Raw genomic sequence first — 16,362 nt, 5'->3', positions numbered from 1 at the left:
AAATACATAATAAAATGGTATAATTTTATTTATAATTTTAATTAATTTTATTTGCTAGATAGATAGGTAGATATAGATACATAGATACATTCTATCTATCCAAATTCTTTTTTTTTTTTTTCATTTTAATATTTCTGGATTCCTTTTTTTTTCTTTTACTCTGTTTTAATGGTTAAATTAAATTTTATTAATCAAAAAGCATGTCTAATTAATTTAAATCATGAAACTTACACAATTCAAAAGCAATTTATTAAAAGTTTAACAAAAATGCATTTGATTTCATCCGAAATTTTCATCCACGTTTGAGATGCAGCATATGTCAGGGACTTGTTTGTGACTTAATGCCATGGGGTGGGAACTCCATGTTCTGGTAGGATGAGGAAAAAGTAACCACACAGAGTTTCCATTTGACCAAACCCATGCTGTTTGCACCTGTGCGCCTTCCCAGGCTGTTCCTTATGGAGAAACCGTGAAAGAGGCTTGTGTTATACAGCAAGGCCTGCAAGACACTGCTCTCAGTGTGTGAACTCATGTGTGTGCATGGAAAAAAGCTTAGTGGAAGCAGCGGATGAGAAGAAGAGGTATAGCGGGGCGGGCAGTTCAAGGAAGAAATTACTGTACCCCGCTATATCTGAAGCCAAAAACTATGGCACATTTGGCTTGAGCTTTCTACAGAATGGCAGGCGCTTTCTGTGCCAATTCGTTCTAATGCATTCATATCAGCAATAAATAAGGGGAGAGTAGGGGGAAAACAGAATAAATCTCTTCAGAGTTGATGTTTTGGGAAATGTGACTTCAAAGAGGATCTCACAGGATTTTTGACTGGAGCGCAGTAGGACTTGCTGTGGAAAAATATCCAGAACAGCACGAGGGAACTACTAGGGAGTAAGTTTGGTATATTTAGTTATGTTTTATTTATTGACATTTATTTGTACTGTATTTATACTCTATACTACAGTCCAGAATTTCAGTGTCAATATCTTATGCTCATCAAGGCTGCATTTATTTGATCAAAAATATGCTGAAAAATCTTGTGAAATATTTGTGGAATGTGAAATAACTGTTTGGTTCCGTGATGGCAAAGCTGAATTTTCAGCAATCATTATTTTAGTCTTCAATGTCACATGATTCGCCAGAAATCATTCTAATATTTCATTATAATTTGGTGCTCAAGAAACATTTCTTATTATATTGAATGTTGAAAACAGTTTTCTTTTTTCGTGGAAACTGTGATGCGTCTTATTATGAATAGAAAGTTCAAAATAACAGCATTTATTTGAAATAAACCTTTTTTTCTAACATTGTAAATGTTCAACTACTTATTTTTGATCGTTTGAATGCATCCTTGCTGAGAAAAACTATTAATTTCTTTGTATAATACTGTTATTATTTTAAGTATACAGATGAAATTACACTGTGTAAACTGAAAGTGTATCATTTACATGGAAATTTTAATCACCAAAAATGCTAAATGAGCCAGGAAGGATGTTTATGATTGAAGAAGGTGTCACCGTTGAAATTAGTGTCACTGGGGAATCTGTGCCTGTCTCGCTTGGTAGTAATTTAGTTTACCTGGGAAGGATTGACACCAGCTGTTTCTTAGCTACGGTTCAGTTGATGCAATTAAGCCATGCAAACTGACGAACCACTCAGTCTGTTAAATGTCGGACAGATTATAAATGAGACGGAGAAGTGGGGATAAGCCGTTGATCTGCTGTCTGGGTCCGCTGTGATGTAAGAGGTGTCTCAGGTGACGGCCTGTTAGCGAGGCAACTTTATTGCCGCTCTTCTCATTGCAGTCAATTCGAGTCTTAGGGGGAAGAAAATATGGTTCTTCTGATTAAAAACATTGTAACTGCTTGAAGGATTTGGTGGTTGTTTTTTAATCTGTTCTTTAGTCCTTGCTTGTTAGTTTTGCTTGTTTCTTGAGCTGTCGTTTCATATAAAGCTTTCATTTGTTCTCATCTTAAAGAAATCAAACACTTCAAACTTCTGAGAATGAATACGAGCTTTTTTCTCAAATTAGCTGTGTCTGTCCACTCTTAAAGGAGTAGTTCATCCATAAATGAAAATTTGCTGAAAATGTACTCGCCCTCAAGCCATTCTAGCTTGTTTCTTCATCATGGATGACCTAAGGGTGAGAAAATTTTAAGAAAATGTACATTTTTGAGAGAGCTATTCCTTTAAGAGATCGTGTTAGTAATGCTAACATTGCTATTCCCATAATACCTCAGGGGCATTTTCCAGATGTCCTGACCTTATTGTCCACTGTCACCTGGCCACAGTGTCTTATCAGTTCTTCTTTCCTCTCTCTCTTCTTTCTCTCATGTCTGCCAGTATTATTTATGTCTCTTTGTCCTTCTTGTCTCTTTTTCTCTTTCTTCTGTCCATAACCGTTTTCTTTTGTCTAACACTCTTTTCTCTGAGACTCTTCATCTCTTTGACTGTAAGTGTAACTAATCACTATAGGTGAGGGCGGTAAACATGAGAAATCGGTATTAAATTTGTTAAATGGTAGAAATATTGGATATATGTCTCTATTGCGGTTATGCTGATGTAAAGTTGCAATAATGCAGTGCCATAAAAGTTTATTCTTTGCTTGCATTTATAAGCCTTGTCATTTTAAACTTTCAAGTGATTGTAAACTGTTCAAGCACAGCAAGACGTGAAAGACAACTCCATTCGGTACTCGCACGCTGTTCTGACAGGTCACACAAAGCACTTTTCGCTGTTTATTGTACTTAAACTGCCGATTACACGCATGTCAAAATGCCCAGCTTGGCTAGTTTTCACATAAACACAGTTCGTTTTGACTAAGGCCCTGTCCACAGGAACGCGGGTATTTTCAAAACCGCAGCTTTTTCTGTGCAGTTTGGCTGTTCGTCCAAGCACAAATGCAGCACCTGGTCACTGAAACCGAACCTGTTTGAAAACTGCTGCCAGGGTAAAGACTTTCAAAAACTCCAGTTTCAGTGTTATCATGTAGATAATGAAACCAGAGATTTTGGCTTGTGATGTCGGAGCATGCGCCATTATCTCCGCCTACTGGAAACTTGTTCAGGCTTCTGATTGGCCAACATGACTTTACAGTTGAGATTATATCATCACCTGTTTGTTTGGCATGCTCTTGACAGTGCTTCATAGCATGCTTTTGCATTTTCATGTGGACGGAGATTTTTTTTTTTTTAAATGGAAGGAAAAACTCAAAAATACCCGTGTATGTGTGGATTAGGCCTAAGGTAAACAGTTGGTATAAAATCGGATGCATGTGAGTGAATTGGATCCGTACATTAAGTCTTAAAGTGAGCCTAATATACCCGCTGCTGTCTTGTGTCTGGAATGTTTTTCAAATAACAAAATGCAAAGAAAATCACTCCGCTTTTGACTGAATAACTTTAGTTTAGCTTTAATACGAATCAGTATAGAATATTTCATTCATGCAAAGACAATTCTGTGTTTTATTTGTACATTTAATTGTTTTATTTCTCTTCGCCTAAGCCATCCTTTCTGCATGTTTTCAATTGTATTTATTTATTCTGCAACCCTGTAATTAGATAAAAATAAAAGTTATTGGAGTACATTTTACAAGAAAATAGCCTACTATTTCAGTCTTTTTACTTCAGAATTTCATGTTCAGTTCGATGTGTTAATTGCTGATTCAATGCGTTACTTGATTAATTATTTGTGAGATTTACTGGCAGTTTCTGAGGAAACATTGTTTTTACACCACACTTTCTTTCCAGAGTAGTTTGAAAGGAGTGGACATTTCTTAAATTCACATTGTTTACAGCTCAGGATGTAGTTCAGCCCTCATCATAATAGAGACGGAGGAGCAGGACTACTGCTTATTGGAGCTCATCCAAAATCTTGTGTGTAGTTCTCCTTTCTTCTCCTTTGCCAAGGTCAAGAGGTCCAGAATGTTTTTGCAGTTGGTTGTGTATGAATGTGAAGGATCTTCTGTGGTTTCTCCATGATGTGGTAATAGAGCTGTTATTTTGGCATCTAAATTCCAGTCAGCGGTTCCTCTGAAATGTTTGTTTAGTGATAAGGAATACAGTGAGCATGAAGCCCCATCCTCTTGTATGTCTATAAGGAAAATTAACTATAGAATATTTGAATACAGAATTAGTCAATTTGGCTGTTTTTGAAAGCATTTTTGCACAAAATGCCTTATGTGAAATGCCATATGTAGGCTACTTTATAGTGCTTAACATTTATAATTTTTTTCACACAATGTTTTGCATACAGGCATTAGTTTGGTTATGTATCAATCATTCATTTGCACATTTTGTTGATGGAATATTTTTATCCAATTAATTGAATAAATAATCGACAGATAAAACAAAATTGCAGTGTTATTTTTCGTTGCAGGCCTAGTTTACAGAATATGCCATTCATTCTCTTCATATCAAACTACTGATGCCGTCATAAACATGACATGATGATTGCATTATAAAGCTGCATTGTCACCAAAAACTGCTTAAACCAGTCTAAGATGGTTTGCCAGGTTCTCTTGGTCAGTGTGGTCTGTTATCTGGTTTTATAGGGGTTTTGGGGACTTATAAGCATCTTAAATCAGCTGTCCTTATACATACATATATATTATATGCAACATCAAAAACCGCTAAATCCTGCCTAAGATTGTTTGTTGGTCTTGGCTGCTTCTCCCAGCCTAGTCAGGGTTGTCTGTTGTCTGTGGGTTCATATGCGTTTTGGGGATCTAAGATTAGCTGAAAACCAGTTTAAACCAGCTAAGATGGCTTTTTTCTTCCAGGATGGCATCACTGCCTGATCTCCCAACTTGGGCCACCTAGGCGGGCATCATCATATGTGACAGCTGACGTCTGTCCGCTCAGCTTGTTCAGATACACTGGCACAGATCCTAACAGACCTACGTATTGGTTCTGTTCTGTCAAAATTTGCTCCAGACAATTAGTCTGTCTGTTTAAATATAAGGATTTCATCTGTTAATTAGGTTAGTAACACATCAGGATGTTAATTTCACTGAGATGAGAAGTGATGGTATGTTTGGCGACGTACAAACAGCACTTTCTGAGACTGTGTGTGCGCACGCAAAGCTTTGAGCAGGTGGCTGCCGTGCTGTTGTCTCATTGTGTTTGGTGTGTCAGTGGATGCTACCAATCTGAGCCGCGAGACACCAGTTCTGTTTCCTTTGTGAGCGGAAGAGAGAGAGAGAGAGAAGGAGGAAAAGGAACGAGTGAAGAAGGAGTGGAGAGTGAGAGAGAGAGGCAGATGGAAGCAACGCAAACGCCCACCAGCCTGATTTCTCTTCCACCTCCTCTCGCAAACACAGCTTCGTGTGTAATGATTAACCGATCGGGGAAAAGCGAGAAGATACCACTTCAGCCCTCATAGGAAGTGACACACGCACAGCAACATTATATAAACACACTGTGTCTTCGTTCAGAGAACAGTGAACATGACCGGACCAAAAGGAGGATACTACAAAGCAGAATTGGGTAGGAACTTACTGTAAATACTATGTCACTCTGTGAGCTGATGTCAAAATTATCCCGTGCGTTTAGAACTGTGGCAGGTACATTCTTTTGTTTGCCTGTGCTTTGTTATGGCTCTTTGTTATGGGGCTGTTCAGACCTACTTGATCGAGTTCTTTGTTCACTTAACATGGTGGTGACATTGTTTCATTGTGGGCTTTTTCTGAAATCAGTTAGTGTGTTTGCTCTTTGACCTGGTCAGCTGCTTATGAGAGTAGCCACTAGCATAGCTCCTAACAAGAATATATTAAATTATTTTGGGGCAAAAGTATAGATTAAATTATTTTGGAGTTGTAATTTTCACTATTTAAATGTGATTTTGACACTTTGTTCTTGTATTACAGGGGAGCCACACAAATTTGACCCCACATTCAAAGGACCTGTTCACAACAGGTAGAGTAAATCTTATTCCTTATGATATTTTTTAGAGTTTATTTGAAGCCACATGTATGACATGATATACATGTATACATATGCACGTATACATTATTATTATTGGGTATTTTATTTTAATATTATGTTTAGTCAAATAACATATATATATATATATATATATATATAGCTGATCGCTTAGTGCGAGTGAGAATACGAGCAGCTGAGTTTTGAATATACTGTAATCTAGCAATAGAGGTAGCAGGCAAGCCAATGAAAAGGGCATTACAGTAATCGAGACAGGATGAAACAAAAGCATGAATGAGAGTTTCTGCATTATTAGTACTAATGAAAGGACGGAGCTGGACAATTCGTCGTAAGTGAAAGAATGCCAATTTAGAGAGATAGTTAATGTGAGACTGAAATGAAAGAGAAGGGTCAAACATAACACCAAGATTTCTAACTATACTAGATGAAGCAATTAAAGTGCCAGTAATATCACAAGTAAAGTCAGCGGGAACTTTGGTGGTAAGTGATGGAGTACCAATAATGATGATCTCAGTTTTATCCATATTTAGTTTCAGAAAATTAGAGTTGAGCCATGTTTAAAATTCTATGTCACATTTAATGTCCAACAACAAATTTATATATATTTCATAAAAGTAAATTATAAATATATAAATAATCATTTATTTTGGAGGGGGGTCTAAAAAGAATTCTAGAAATTATTATTTTTTTTTTTAAATTGGCAAAGTAAATATTAATTTTTGTATTTACTTGTGATATTTAGTTTTTTTCTTCTAATTATTATCCTTTCTATTTTTTAGACCCCTTTAAAAATGTGTATATATACAGTATATATGTAATGCCTCCAAAACAGACATGTACACTCTCAAAGCATTGTCTTTTGATTTGTCCTGATTTGCATGTGTCTGTTATTGATAAAAATATTGGCTTCATTCATGGACCTGTTGCTTTGCTGGCCTGTTTCTCGCTCTGATCCAGAGCTGCTGGTGGATCAATGGTTAGTTCGGCAGTGATAGTGGACAGCACGGTTTTCTCCCCACAAGAGCAAAGAAATCAATGACTGTTGCTCACATGTCTACAGTTGCTTTGCCTCATTAACATTCAAACTCAATAGGATTCAGCAGATTGTGAGGTAATTCTGCTGTTATTGGACAACAACAAGCCATGAGTTTTTAATGTATTTTTGTTGCTCTCAATAGAGAGTGGCCGTCACAGTGTGCAATCCAGCGTGTTTCTAATGGGGTTTTCCTTTGCTTTTACCGTATTTATAAGGCCCAGCTACTGCTAATTAGGGTTGACTGATGTAAAACGCTTAAGCTCTGTTGGGTTAGCACAGCATGCGGGACTTTGCTGTGCTGTTTGCTGTGATGAGATGCAGTACAATCCACATCACAGCTGACCCAGTTGTTTATCATAGTGGCTCAGTAATAAAATGATAAACTTTTTTTTAGATGTTTGTTGTTTAATAAACCTATGACTATGATTTATGGAAGAGATTAAATTATTTTTAGCTAAATTTTTTTCTTGGAGCACAAAAGGAAAAGTTTCTTCACACAGACATTTTCTATACCACAGCAGTTTATAGTGAGCACATCATGTCTAACTATAAGAAAGCACCATTAAAGTCTTTATGACTTCATATGAAGTCATAGAACATCTGAAAATCTTCTAAAGTGAGCAGAACAGCTGTGACCAGATAATTGAGAACTGGATCTGTCCGATTTGTGAATAGATAAATCTTTCCAATTGGTTCTTTTCAATTAACCTATAGAAGTTGGTCCAATTTTCATACTTAACCTAATGACTCAATGGTTGCAGCTTTTCACTAGAAATCTTGGTCTGTTCCTCACACAAAGTAGTTGTATGACTTGGAATATAGCAAAACAAGTCATATGAGCTACTTTTCTGGTGAAGAGTCATAGTTTGTATTTTCAAAAACAAAATTAAATAACCTTCTTTGGGGTTGGAACAATATGAAGGCGAGTATGTAATGGCAGAATGTTCATTTTTGGATAACTATACCTGTGAATAAGTTTATTTTCATTTTTTTTTTAGTTTGCTACTTTTCCACCAGTCCATTAACACTGTATCTGCGAAAATATCACCCAAGCTGTATTGCATTAAATGTCACTGACTCCCAGTAACACGTCAAATCTGCACCTTTGTGTGAAAGCGGCCCGACGCAACCACCCACTCCCCGTCTGTGTTGAGCAGAATTTAAATATAGCTCAGGGAACGCTGTTCCAGATGACCCTTTGGGTTTGTAGTTTACACATCAGACACGTCACTCATTTGTACTGTCCTCCACATTAGCTGTCCACTCAAAGCTGCTGTATGCTGGGAGTTAGTCAGATTCGGATTCAGATTCCTACTGAACCATATGGCCATGTCCCAATTCTACACTACAAGTATAAACTTATGAATGTGTAGTGTTAGGACACGTTACCAGCGTTACTAACTTTTGAGTTCTTTTTAAAAACTACTTTCGGATGTTTGTGTTTTTTAATCATCTGAGCATTTCTAGAATGTTTAGTGTATAATAATTTAGGATGTACTACCAGTAATTTTATTATTATTATTTATTTTATTTTTTTACCATTTATAGTATTTATTAATGTTTGGAATTAGATTTTATTTTTATATTGTATATTTTCAGTTTTCATTTTTAATTTATTTTAATAAATTTGTTCTAAATTTTTAGTACTTCAACTTCAACTTTCAGGTAGTTGTCAATGCAACATTTTTCATTTTAATTCATCTAATATTTACACTGCCGTTCAAAAGTTTGGGATCAGTACGATTTTTTATGTTTTTTAATGGAGTCTCTTGCTTATCAAGGCTGTTTGTATTTGATCAAAAATACAGAAAAAAACTGTAATATTGTGAAATATTTGTTCAATTTCTAATATTCATATTTTAATATACTTTAAAATATAATTTATTTTAATTAAATTTATATTAAATTTTTTAATTTAATTAAATTTTAATATCATTTAATCTGTGATGCAGCGCTGAATTTTCATCAGCCATTACTCCTAGTGTCACATGATCCATTCTAATGTGCTGATTTATTATCAGTGTTGAAACTGAAATTATTTATTTGGAAAAGTTAAAAGAACAGCATTTATTCAAAATCTTTTCCAACAATATAAGTCTTTACTATCACTTTTTATCCATTTAACACATCCTTGCTGAAAAAAAGTATTAATTTCTATAAAAACAAAAGAAAGAAAATATTAAGTAGCACTGCTGTTTCCAACACTGATAATAAATCAGCATATTAGAATGATTTTTGAAGGATCATGTGACTCTGAAGACTGCAGTAATGATGCCGAAAATTCAGATTTCCTTCACAGGAATAAATTATATTTTACAGTATATAGAAATTGCAATAATATTTCACAAAATATTTTTTTTTCTGTATTTTTGATCAAATAAATGCTGACTTGATGAGCATAAGAGTTTTTAATTTTTTTTATTTCCTACTGATCCCAAACTTTATATATATATATATATATATATATATATATATATATATATATATATATATATATATATATATATATATATTAGTTGTAGTATTTAGTTAACGGTAACCACCCTGTTCACTACTTACTAATTACTTGCATACTATGTTGGATGGATAATATGCGAATGAGGATGCAGCACATCTTTTAATCTTTTCTGTTGCCCTGCTCTGACCTCAGCCTCATTTTCTCTGTCTGCAAAGCTGCTATTTAGTTGTTTTCAACTAGTAGGTTGGCACCCAAAAATGGGTCACAAGTCTGTTCTAATGGGGTTACAGTCAGCAGGGAAAAATGATCACAAAAACAGTATATGTGCTCGGTGTGTTCTTTAACACACTGTGTTAGTGAAATAATGTTATTTTATTTCTAGATTGAGAGTTCACAATGGTTCTAAAAATGTTATTTTACAATATTTGATTAATTAGGAATATGTAATTTGTTAACTTATTCATGTACTTACTGAAATGCCATTATGAATGTAGATATAGTGTGATTTTATTAATTCAGCGCTCACTTTCTCTCCCTTACATTCTCTTTTCTCACATTCTCACTGCAGGGGCTGCACAGATGTGCTTTGCTGTGTGATCTTTGTCATCGTCATCCTCAGTTACATCGTTCTGGGAACAGTGGGTGAGTTACACTCATTAACGTGCGCTTCAGCAGAGAAGGTTGCGTAATGCGGCTCATGAATTCAGCGCTATTAAGCAGCCAAATAGAAGCGGCGGGGGAGCGTCAGTCGTAAACAGCAGCCTAATTCAGTGTCATTATGTTCAGTTACACTCCCCTCACCGTATGTGGCTGTTTTTATAAGGACAGTCATTTAGTCCATTCTCAAAAAAGCAAGAGGACTCACACGAACCCATTCATTCACTGTGACATTTGATCGGTTACATCATTTGTGGTTTAAATGTGGCGTCTGTGGTTAAAATTGTTACAGACTCTTCTCTTGTGCCGTTTCTGGGAGACTCACAGCTTGCCGACTGTTGCATCTGTCTGTCAAACATGCTGCATGTGATTTGTTATATATATAGTGGTTCCCAAAAGTTCTGGGATCTAATTTTAAAAACAAATTTTAGTTTTTTAGAATGCTAGAATGATTTCTGGAAGATAATATTACATAATATGACAGATTGGAGAAAGGACTGCTTAAAATTAGGATTTGCCATCGCAGGAGTAAATTGCATAGTTTAAAATGTTCCAATTTAATTAATTACTAAATTGTAATTATATAAACTGTACAAACTGTACATATTGAGTCTGTGGAGTGTAAGACACAGTGCTTTTTTTTCTCATGCTGATCTCACTCTGCTCTGGTCTTATCGGTTTAATCCTGACTAGGCTAAATTAATACGACTGGCTTTTCTGTTGCCCTTTGAAGTGCACTGACAACTCATGTGACCGTTTTAGGCTCGGGGTGACATTCCGTGACCCCTGAAGCTCAAATTCACTTTTCCATGCAGACTTGATTGGAGAAAATTAAATCATCTGGCAGAATCCTTCTTCCACAGAGCTGTAGTGTGTTTGATTCTCTGTGGACTCAAATCACTCGTATTCAATTACATAAAGAGCCTCTTATGCTCTGAATTAAATAAAGAGGTATCACTTTATTTTTAGTTTGTTTTTCATGCATCTGTACATGTTTGTTCTCTTTGCTTCTGCCTGTTCCTTCTCAGCAGGAACAGTGGGTGTAGTTTCAGAGTTGCCATTAATACTGAGGTTGCTGGTGCAAAATAAGATTTATTTATTTATTACAGCAGTTCTTTGAAATGCTTGAGGCTTGAATTGCAGCTGTGCTAAACTTATTTGAGAAACATGATTCAGATGACATGTGTTATGTTTTTTTAAGCTTGGATGCATGGGGATCCCCGGAAAGTGGTCTACCCAACAGACAGCTATGGGCAGTTCTGCGGCCAGCAGGGTACTCCTAATGCGTAAGTATGAGCTAGAGACAAATTAAGGTGTTAATGCTGTTATAATTTAATTAATAAATTGCATAAAATATTAAAAGTAATCTCATACTTAATATATTAAGTATGAGATTTATTTATTTAGTTATTCGTTTATTTATTAGATTTTCAAGTTTCAAAGATGGATTGAAACACCTTATGTTTCTCCCCCACAGAAATAAAGCCATATTATTTTACTTCAATATTTTACAATGTGCCAATCCTACAGTCCTCATTAACCTCCAGTGCCCTACAACTCAGGTACTACAGACACTGTCTGCAAACCATCTGCCATCTAAGCTGGAATGTTCTGTACTTAGCACTGGCTTGTTTTGGAACTGATGTCTCTCTTTCTCTCTTATTCACCCCAGCTGTGTGTATCCAAGTGCCCAGACAGATTTGCCACATACATCGACATGCAATACAACTATAGACGCAATAAGAGCTACTGGGATTACTACAAGCAATTCTGCAAGCCGAGTTTCAACAATCCTGATAAGGTACCATGTGGAAACTAGAGAGTATCTGCAAGAACCAAAACTTTGTTTAAATTCAGTGATCACATGCACACTGTATGAAAATTCTTGAAACAGGGTTCCCACAGCAGTGAATTTTTACGATTTTATTTCCCAGGCCTCGGAAAATCACGGAAATGAATACAATCTTAAAAAGTCATTGAACTTTTTAAAGTGAATGTCTTATTTGTAGGCAAATCTTTCTTTTAATATGGTTATTTTCAATTTGTTGAGCTGACTCATAAATAAATAAATAGTTTTTTAGCAAATTGATTTAATAATTAATTAAACATGAAAAAATATATTAATAATTAATGGAATAATCCTTATCCAGTAATCACAAACTACTTCTAAATTTCATAGAAATTCACTAGTTAAAAGAGTGCGGATGTCTTGGGGAATATTATGCCTGTTATGGTCAAATACATGAGCATTTTTAACCGGCCAATACGTCACACATGTACACTCCAGCCTGCATTTCTTTGCGTGTCAATGCGTAAATGTACCAACACAAACCGTCAATGGCCTGATTCTGCTGAGTCACTGGATTTTCACACATTCTCACACATGCACATTTAGAAGCGCACATGGTGACTGTGTTTGAGCCAGGCCTGACATGCTGGAGAAATACTGTAGAGAGCAGTATGAATTTAATTTTAATTTTATTCTTCTTTTTTTTCTTTCTCATTTGACAGCCGGTTTCTCAGGTGCTTCGGGATGAAGATTGTCCCTCAATGATTGTGCCAAGCAGACCATGTAAGTCAAATCAATGCTTTCTGTGCTGGTGTTTTTCATTATAATAGCCTGTCTTGGTGCCAAATTTGAGTTAAAATGTATATGCACGTCAGCTTTAATAATTTACAAAAATTCCCACAATTCCAATAGAATCTCAAGAAATGAGTGAGTGTCTAGACGAAGAAACCCCAACATTTATGGGTATAAGTGAGTTAAATTTAATTCATGTTAGAATTTGTTTGTGTAATTCAAAAGATACTAATTAAAGATTGCATGAATGTATGTGAATATCAATAGAAACTTGCATATCAGGAGATCATGAGTTTCAGTTCAGGCCACTGGATCTCTTTGAAGCCATCATATATGATTTAATGTAAATATTGTGAATAATATAAGAGATAAAAAGAGAGAAAATGTCTCCGCTAAGGCTGAGAAGGTCACTGCGTCCTCTCCATATCAACAAAGGAGGCACAGAATGATACAAAACCCTTGGATAGCTGTTACTTGTCACCTCTCAGGAATTTAGGCCTTGAAGATAAACGAGCAGACAGAAACAAAGCATGTCCTCAACAGCTAATAAATACTTTAAGTGGAATTTTCATTTTTTCGTCATTCTTTGCTGTTCCATCAGTTCTCCAGAGGTGCTTTCCCGATTTCATCACCAGAAACGGGACATTAACTGTTGCCAACAAAACAAGCTTCAAGGATGGACACGGTAAAATCAGAAGTGTCGGCGATCTGAGAGATGCAGCAAAGTAAGTTCACTTATTAGCACTGCTTAGTGCATAGCACCCATATAAGACTACAGGTAAAAAAAAAAATCTTCCACCAGCCTGTTTGGCAGATGTTGGACTGATGTTGCACTGTCTTCAAAATTGCTCTAATCGAGAATATTTTTCAAATATTGTTATATAATGCCACTAAACTGTATAATTTACTTGCGTAATTATATTGCATATAATTTAAAGCCAGTGCTAGTTTCACTTGTATCACTCCACAGTCTCTGTCTTCTTCCATAATAAAATAATTTAATCTCAAATTAATATTTCATGTATAATTATATATTTATTTGGTCAAGTAGCTGTGTTTTAAGTGAGATAATATACAATCAGTCGGTTACTCATGCAAAATAAACCCCTTCACATTGTCTTTGATCACATTATTTTGAGGCAATAACTGGCTGACTATATATTATCCCATATATACGAGTCTAAAAATACCTTCTGGCCTGCATAAAACCGCTCAGTTCTTCCTAATTAGATATAATGATTATTAATTAATGAATGCTCTTCTGAAGGAGCTCTCAGTTTCCATTTTAGTTGTATGAGTCAGAGTTTAAGTGGGTGTACGCTACCGTTCTAAAGTTAGGGGTCGGTAAGATTTCTTAATGCTTTTGAAAGGATTCTTTGATGAATAGAAGATTCAAAGGAGCATAATTTATTTGAAACAACTCTTCTTTTAATATTATGCATGTTTTACAGTTGTTGTTTTTTTATCAGTTTCATGTATACTTGCTGAGGAAAAGCATTAATTTCTTTAAAATAAAAAACCGACCCTAGACTTTTGAATGGAAATGTCTTGTATCTCGATATTAAAAATGTGCATTTGTACAAATACAGCAGGTAAACAAATAATACAGGTATTTCCAACATTTCTTCCTAAATATACTGTCTTTCCATCCAGGCAAGAGAGGACAGTTTTATCTGGGTATGACATTTGGGCTTACTAAAGGTCAGAGAGAATCTGGCCTTATAAGCAAATAAGTCAAGCTGTGCATGTTCGCATGAGTTTGCTGCTGTCATAATAGCGCTGATTTAAACACCTGGGGTGAAAGGTCACATGGGGTATTTTCTTATTTTGGCAGGCAGGTTTCTCGTAACTAGTCTGCAAGACAATGTTCACACAGGATGTGTTCTTACATCTTTGCCATCAAATCACATCTTAGTAATATTAGTTCAAAGTAGTTTAGCTTTTTCCATCTAGCTGTTTTTAATGCAAGAATGTGTCCTGTGTGAACAGGCCCTAACAATTGTTCTTTTGGATTGAGTTTTACTCACAAAAACAGGCACTTTTATACTCTAATCTGCAGATGCTTTTTGTAACTCTTTACCTGATTGCAGAAAACCAAGGTTTTTGCTTCATGTGTCTTTTGTAACATGCTCAATGCTTCTTTTTTGTAGCAAAGTTACGGCTATGCAACGAGGAACAGAAAGGTCTCTATTTCTTGTCAGCTTTGAAACTCGACCTTGTCCTTCGCTTATCTATAGACTAACCTCCCTCACCGCATTTTCTGCACCTGCAGCTTCTCAAAGAATCTGTAGAACAGAAAAACACATCTCTGTATGTTTTTCCCCCTTGTCAAAACTGATGTCACTGACAAAATCCCTCTGCCTTTCAGATGTCTCTCTGCTGAAAGAGCTTTTTAAGAATATAATGGCAAACGTAAGTGAGGAAGATGTGATTTAATGTCATCGCAAGGTCGTTTTGTACATGAGCTACATTGATTGTGTTTTCAGCAAAGGAAAATTGAGCGTAGGAGTTTAAAATGCAGATGTTAAAATTGGTACACAGAGCTCTTCCATTCACCTGAAGCTTCTCCGCTATAGACAAACACACATTTCATCAGCATTACTTGGAGAACTTCATCTCTGCTAGCCAGTGTAACTAAACCATTTTTCAGTTTGATGAAAGTAGTTGAGCTGTTTTCAGTATAGTGCAGCTTTCCAGCAGCAGGCTACTTTTTACAGCAAGTAGTGATGAAACATGACAATGCTTGTTTTTTTTTTTTTGCAGACTCATGCTCCCATATGAATCATTCATGATTCTTTGAGGTCTTGCAAAGGTGCCTGCGCTGAATTTTTTGTAGCAATGTACAGCTATTCTACTTTTTCCCCCTTTACAACAATTATACAAAATTATAGCTAAGGATAGATAACTGCATTTATTAAAAAGTAGCTTCAATATAGTTTAAGCCAACTTTAAATTGGGTAGATTTTAGCTCGACAGATTAGTTTCAAAATAGCTTCTATAACATTGCTGCTATCCTTTTCAAACCTACCTCACTTCTGTACAAATCAATGAATATCACAAAACTATATAACATATACCCAGCTATTCAAATGTTATATACACTGCTATTCAAAGGTTTGTGTGAGAAAAAGTCTTATGCTCCCCATGGCTGCATTTATTTGAACAAAAATACAGTAAAAACAGTAATATTGTGAAATATTATTACAATTTAAAATAACTCTTTTTGTATTTTAATATATCTTAAAATGTAATTCATTCCAGTGATGTCAAAGCTGGATTTTCCTCAGCCCACTACTTCAGTCTTGAAGTTAGTGTCACGTGATTTGGTGCTCAATAAACATTTCTTGTTATTATCAGTGTTGAAAACAGTAGTGCTGCTGAATATTTCTGTGGGAACCGCAATACGTCTTTACTGTCACTTTTAATCAATTTAATGCATCCTTGCTGAATAAAAATGTTGTTGTTTTTTTTGTTTTTTTTTTTTAAAGATTCAAATGGTAGTGTATATAAAAGCACTTCTCTCACCAGACTTACATAGAATAAACACTATATTCATTTTAGTTTGACCTGAGTAAACACACGACTGTGTGGGATAGAAATAAAGTCTGTTGTTTTTCCAAAACATTATTGCTAGACTAAGCATTTTTTAAAACATTAAAGAAAATTAGTTGTGTCCAGTGACCTTTTAAACAGT

At 35.4% G+C, this 16,362-nt stretch overlaps 1 protein-coding gene across 6 annotated transcripts in view; it reads left to right on the top strand.

Annotated features, from left to right (window-relative positions):
• The window catches only part of LOC306848194 (choline transporter-like protein 5-B), a 36,125-nt gene that overhangs the window by 6,039 nt on the left and 13,724 nt on the right, over positions 1 to 16,362 (top strand). For 2 of the 6 annotated variants that reach the window (XM_079382585.1, XM_079382586.1), the window contains exons 2-9: positions 5,861 to 5,909; positions 9,999 to 10,072; positions 11,289 to 11,373; positions 11,565 to 11,649; positions 11,760 to 11,888; positions 12,599 to 12,659; positions 13,270 to 13,393; positions 14,322 to 14,345. In XM_079382585.1, coding sequence (XP_079238711.1) covers positions 5,861 to 5,909; positions 9,999 to 10,072; positions 11,289 to 11,373; positions 11,565 to 11,649; positions 11,760 to 11,888; positions 12,599 to 12,659; positions 13,270 to 13,393; positions 14,322 to 14,345 — 631 coding nt within the window. Of the gene's footprint in view, positions 1 to 5,175; positions 5,481 to 5,860; positions 5,910 to 9,998; positions 10,073 to 11,288; positions 11,374 to 11,564; positions 11,650 to 11,759; positions 11,889 to 12,598; positions 12,660 to 13,269; positions 13,394 to 14,321; positions 14,346 to 16,362 lie in introns of those variants that run through there. The other 4 variants (XM_079382588.1, XM_079382590.1, XM_079382587.1 and 1 more) reach the window with 3 other exon arrangements.

Source organism: Barbus barbus (genome assembly GCF_936440315.1).
Source record: "Barbus barbus genome assembly, chromosome: 28".
Taxonomy (NCBI): domain Eukaryota; kingdom Metazoa; phylum Chordata; class Actinopteri; order Cypriniformes; family Cyprinidae; genus Barbus; species Barbus barbus.
The sequence above is the reverse complement of the archived record's forward strand: the minus strand, read 5'-3'. Positions and strand labels throughout refer to the sequence as shown.